Raw genomic sequence first — 5,985 nt, 5'->3', positions numbered from 1 at the left:
TCCACCTGGGCCCTTACGAGAAGCATCCTGACCATCTGCGAGCCCCAGTTCAGCTGGCCAGGGCCCTGGGCGAGTGTCTCAGAACGGGCCTGACCACGCGCTCCACACACAGTAGGTGCTCGGGCAGCCGGCCGGGCCCACCTGCCTGCCCCCGGGGCCCACCTGCGGACGAGGGCCGGTCCTCCCACACGCGGTTGGTGAGTGGGGTCCGGCGGTTGCAGTCTCCCTCCGAATGCACTGAGGAGACGGAGGGTGGCCGGTCCCCAGATGCCAGGCCTGGGGCCGGGGACTTGGCTTTTCGGCTGCTGGGTCTGCCAGAGACCTTGGCCTTCCCGCCACCACCTGCAGGGGGACACATGGGAAGGGGCCGAGTTGGACTGAGGACAGCGCTCGCACTGTAGGGGTGGGGGTGGGTGGGTGGGTGAGGGCCTGGACCCCCGTTTCCCGGGCCCCCCAGGGAGGGGGAACAGCAGCCCAGCCCCCTGGGAAGCCAAGGAGGCCGACCAGATGGCCAGACCCAGCCAGGAGCCTGGATTTGGAGGGGGTTTCTACTAGGGGAGTGGGTAGAACCACTTGCAAGGCCCCGTCAGGCTGCCCTGAGGCCCCCTACCCACCAGGGGCTAATACCTCAAGCATGGAGCCTCAGGCCTCTGGTTTGACCCTGACCACTGCCCAAGGACTGTGCCGGGGCTGGGCAGGCTGCAGGCCCTCTGCAGAGAAGCCAGGGTCCCTGAGGCCAGGCCTGGGCCCTCATTAAGTCCAGAAACTTCCCGGGGCCACAGTGTCCAGGTCAGAAAAATGGCTCAAGAACTCTCTGCCTGGCCCTTGCTCTGATATGCAGAGTGTTGATTAGGGACCCAGGGCAGAGGGCGAGCCAGCCCGTCTGGTCTCCCTGATTCATCTGAGTTTGGATCTGGCACACAGATGCTGGTCTCCACCCCATCAGCCCCGAGGGCCAGCCGTGAACATGCTTGGTGGCCGCAGCAGACACTGGGCCCACTGGCCTGGCTGCCGTGAGCCCAAGGGTCCCCCCTGATCCACACAGAGAAGGTGGGTCCTCACTCCAGCCTGATCTCCCCCAAGGAGACACAAGCTGGGCCAGGACGTGGGCATCCCGGGACGAATGCCCAGCCGGGGAGGGAGGCAGGGCAGGGCTCGGGCAGCGGCGTTGAGTGTTTTTAGAAAAGCGGCAGCTCCTTCGGGCCCAGCGGGCGAGGGCGGGCCGGGGCCACGCAGACACCTGGGGGGGTGTCCGCCCAGCTCGGGGTTACCCAACTCCAGGACCACGTCAAACACGCACAAAAATAGAGTCACAAGCTCCAAAGCTGGAGGGGGGTTGGTCAGAGGAACGCGGAGGGAGGCGGGAGGATTAATGACACCGGGGTGGGACAGACGGGGTGGAGGAGGCCTGCAGACCTGGCGAGGTGAGCGCGTGTTCCCTCCGTCCGTCAGCAGCGGTTACGGGCATAGCAGCGGGCAGGCTGGCACTGGCATTCAGAGGGTTAAAAGCATTGGCGCTGAGCGGGTGCTCCTCCCACTGATCATATTTACCCATGAGCGCCTTTCTAATAATGGCCTCCAGCCCCATGTTGGTGCTGGCATGCTCCTGCACCGCCTGGCTTCTGCAGGTCATGAGGCCTGGGAGAGAGACACACACACAAAGGGGGCCGCAGGGGCCAGAGGGACAAGGGGGAGAGAGGGAGAGAGAAGCAGAGAGGGAGAGAGGGAGGGGAAGAAAGAATACACAGTGAGCACATTTTGGCAAAGCAACGATTCTTGATTCCCCTAGCTTCCCCCCGTGTTTCCGCTGCAGGGTGATGGGGGCGGACGGCTCCCTCTGACTCGGGCCCTGGAAGCCCTCAGGAATTCCCGGTGGGGGAAGAGGTGCGCTCGGGGTGGTCAGATGACCGCCCCCCAAGCCTCATTCCTACTCTGCCCTCGGGGAAATCAGAAGCCCCTTCTGGATCCCTAACCCCCAGCTGGGGCTGCTTCTTTTTTTAAAAAAATCTAGTGGCCTTAAAAAGGAGCGGGGAGCGGGATCAGGGGGTCCCCTTATTTGGGGGAAGGGCTGCTGGAAAGCTAAGTCAAGCCAGAGCTCAGTGCTGGGCGCTGGGGGGTCCACCCTGGTTCCCGGGGGCTGCTGGGAGGAATGGAGGGGAGGTGACCAGACGGCCCTCCGGCCGCCCCTGCCTGCGAGGCCTAGGACCCTCAAGCCCCCCCTGCTGCCCCCGCAGCTGGGCCTAACTCTCCTTCCGCCCCCTCTCCCCGCCCGGGAGCCACAAGGAGAAAGAGGTGCAGAGACGGACGGTGGAGAGGGGGGTCGCAGCCATGCAGTTACGGTGCGTGCGGGGGGTCAGGGCAGAGCTGGAAACAATCACATGGCCGCCCCCGGCCCGGCCACCCGGCACGAAGTGGTCCGATCAACAACTGTCCCTCACGAATCCTTCCGGACACCCACTTCAAAGTCACGCCAGTTATGCCTCTTCTTTCTCTTTTTTCTGGCCCTCTCTTGTTTGCTTGTGAACCATTCATTCTGGGGACGTTTGCAAACCCTGGGGAATGTGCCTCTTTTGGGCATTTTTGTTAAACCAGACTTTGCTTCCAAAAACCTCCGACGAAGCTCTCTGCCTGCCACTGGGCAAAATTTTCATGGATTTTAAAACTTTCACTGCAAGTCAATTGTATGATTACCAAGTGGCCGAATTAACGGGTCTTGCTGACCCCTAACTCGTCTGTAAACTGGACCGATGGTTACTGGGAGGCTCGGAGCAACAAGGCAGCATCTAAAATCACATTTCTAAAGCAACGATTTGCTGTCTACGTTTTCATTTTCTTTTCTTCCTTTTAGTTTCAAACTCATTCACAGCCACAGGGACCCCCTGACAGGCTTTCAGCTGCGTCTTGGCCATGCTTCGTCAGCACTTAAAAAAAGTCATGTCGGTCAAGGAAAAGCAAACTTTCCAGCGGGGGTGAGTGGGGCGGGGAGGGGGGAGAGGCATTTATGATCCTACAAACTAAGACACTGGGAAGTGGAAAAAAAAAAAGATGCGAGGGATACAGGTCGTGATGGTTCCTTGGTAGGTTAGCATCCTATGATCACAGACGTTACTGAACCTGCCACCCAAGGTCACGGGTCCATGGTCGGTCAGTGTGAGGCAGGAAGCTGACCGTCTCCAGTCCTAAAGCAGGAGCTAATTAAGCAGCAGAGACCGGGGTCTGGGGAAATTCTGTGTGTGTGGCCTAAACTGCTGTGACAAAAAGTTGAATCTAATTTATATACAAGTTCCTTGTACCACATGAATTTCTACACACACCCGCACCTGTGTCGGTGTATGAGCATCTCTGAAATGAAAACATGAAGACATTCATTTCCGTCCATCTTGTTGTTTTGACCGAATTATCTCCTCCCCATTGCCCGAGGCTCAGCCAAGCCCCCAGCGTCGAGTCTCTGAGTGGGTGGACATTCCCCAGTTGGGACCCCCATTTAGAGGCCCCGTGGCACCCCGATAAAATCCAATGGCTGCCTTTTGCTCACCACATTCCCAGAGCTGTGACAGCCCTCAGGGAAGGTCAGCACATCCCCCCAAAGACGCCTCGTTCCTCCCCATACCGGGCAGGCCTCTGGCGGAGGGTCAGCCCTGTAGGCTCTGGCTCAGCCGCCTCACACCAGACACCAGGTGCTTCCCCAAAGCCCCATCCCAGTCCTTCTACAGAGGCAGCAGAAATGCACAGTGTAACCCCACAGGCTCCAAAACATCATAGAAGGCTTAAGTTTCAGTGTAAAAATGTGTGTGAGGGCTTCCCTGGTGGTGCAGTGGTGGTTGAGAATCCGCCTGCCAATGCGGGCGACATGGGCTCGAGCCCTAGTCCGGGAAGATCCCACATGCCACGGAGCAACTAAGCCCGTGCGCCACAACTACTGAGCCTGCGCTCTAGAGCCCGCGAGCCACAACTACTGAGCTCGCGTGCTGCAACTACTGAAGCCCACGCGCCTAGAGCCCGTGCTCCGCAACAAGAAGCCACCGCAATGAGAAGCTCGTGCACGGCAACAAAAAGTAGCCCCGCTCGCCGCAACTACAGAAAGCCCGTGTGCGGCAACGAAGACCGAACACAGTCAAAAATAAATAAATACAATAAATTTATATTTAAAAAAATGTGTGTGAATTTTACACTCTGGAATACATCTGCACTGTTTCCCCAGCTCCCTGGATGGAATTTTCCAGTAAAACCGATGCTCCACCTATAAAAAATGCCCACGTGGACCACGTGCACACACAGACCCACTCCACACACTCACGTCTCCATCCGAGATCCCAACAGACAGGTTCTGGGTAGTTGTGTGTGATTCTAGTACTGTACTACACGTACCAGAAGGCCTTGGAATTGAACTCCAAATAGACACTCCTTGCCAGACCCCGCCGGCCTTTTGTGTGTGTCTGCATCCCCACCGCAGAGGAGGGGGACACACTTGAACTGTGACAGGCCACCTGTCACCATGGCTACGGCTGATGTGAGGCCCAGTGACCTCCGAGGCCTCACTCCCAAGTCTCCTTCCAAGTCCACACACCCAGCTTGACCTCCCTGTGTGCACAGTGACGGGGGAGGGGGAGGGAGGGGACGGGCTGTCGGCCGAGCAGCCCAGGGTGACCGGGTTACCTGCTCCGGTGATGGCAGGCATGTTGAAGATCTCCGTCCCGGGCTGGCCAATATCTGGAGGAGGACGACGAGACGGGTGAGGCCTACAGGTCCCGGAAAGCACCTGCCCCCCTATGTCCCCTGTCTGGTCTCGGCAAGGTGCGCCACCTGCGAGCTTGCGCAATGCAGACAGATTTAGCAGGGCTGGGGCAGGGCCTGAGAGTCGGCATTTCGAGCCAGCTCGCTGAGGCTGCTGACCTACTGGCCCAGGCACAACACTTGGCAAGGTTCTGGACTTACCAGCCTGGGCCAGTGACTGTCTGCAAGGCTGCGACTCCAGCCCCAGAAAGAGAAAAGCCTCTGCAAGGTCCCCAAGCTCCCCACGCTAATGAGCTTTCTGAGGCCGGGGATGTGATGTTCCTTCATTCATTGGTTCACCCACTCATGTGTTCTCTTGAGCAGCTGCTATGTGCCAGGCACTGTGCTGAGAGGGTAGAGCTAAGCTAGGATTTACGTCCAGTAACCACATAAATGGGGAAAACAAATCACAGATGTGAGGCGCATCGCACATGGGGTACACACGAGGTCCTTGTAAGGGCGTGACCCCGATCTCTGGCGCCCAGTATGAACTGACCCGTGCATGCCAATATCCCGAGTGGCCCCTGTGTGCCGGGCATCATGCTGTGACAACCCAGCAAATGCCTATGGGAAAAAGAGGGACAACACGGGCTCCCTGAATGTGAGGTGACGGGCCAGTGGAAGAGGTGGTCGGCGGGGCCACCCGGCTGTGCTCACGCCCAGCCCCCGGTAGCCCCGCCCCCCAGGGAGGGCGGGCCCCTTACTGTATTCTGGCTCGTTGCGGTTGTGGGTGTTTAGTTTCTTGTTGATCTCCTGTTTCTTAGATTTGACCATGGCCGAGTTGCTCTCGGTCAGCTTGCTGAAGAAGGCCGGCGGCTGGCTGGTGTTGCCTGGGGATTTGGAGCCCATCCTGCTGCGAGGAGCAGACCCCCCGGGTCAGTTCACTTGCTGCTGGGCTTGCACACCCTTGATGACGGGGTGCTCACCACCTGAGCTGCCTTAGAAATTCAGAATGAAGTTTCTCCCACCTCGTGCTTGCTTCCCCCACTTCTTAGGGCCCATGTCTTCCGAAATCCCCTCTGTCATCCACCTATCCTTGGGCTCAGGGCGTCTCTGCAGAGCCCCAGCTGCCCCGGTGGGCCACGCCTGTCTACCTGCAATAGCCGGACTCCCAGAAAAGAGCCTCGGGAGCCAAAGTGGGCTCAGACCACGTCTTCCCCTGAGGTCAGGGGGCCCTTTCTCTCCACCTCCACCGCCCCCCCCCCCCCCCGC

The 5,985-nt window shown here is 59.1% G+C and overlaps 1 protein-coding gene across 1 annotated transcript in view; it reads right to left on the bottom strand.

The window, feature by feature from the left end:
- Positions 1-5,985, bottom strand: part of NCOR2 (nuclear receptor corepressor 2) — a 160,842-nt gene that overhangs the window by 2,674 nt on the left and 152,183 nt on the right. The window contains 4 exon segments of the mRNA XM_007448653.1: positions 163-342; positions 1,417-1,638; positions 4,657-4,710; positions 5,478-5,626. Coding sequence (XP_007448715.1) covers positions 163-342; positions 1,417-1,638; positions 4,657-4,710; positions 5,478-5,626 — 605 coding nt within the window.

Source organism: Lipotes vexillifer, unplaced genomic scaffold, assembly GCF_000442215.2.
Source record: "Lipotes vexillifer unplaced genomic scaffold, Lipotes_vexillifer_v1.1 scaffold21, whole genome shotgun sequence".
Lineage (NCBI taxonomy): Eukaryota > Metazoa > Chordata > Mammalia > Artiodactyla > Lipotidae > Lipotes > Lipotes vexillifer.
Note: the sequence above shows the minus strand (reverse complement) of the source record. Positions and strands in the feature narration are given on the sequence as shown.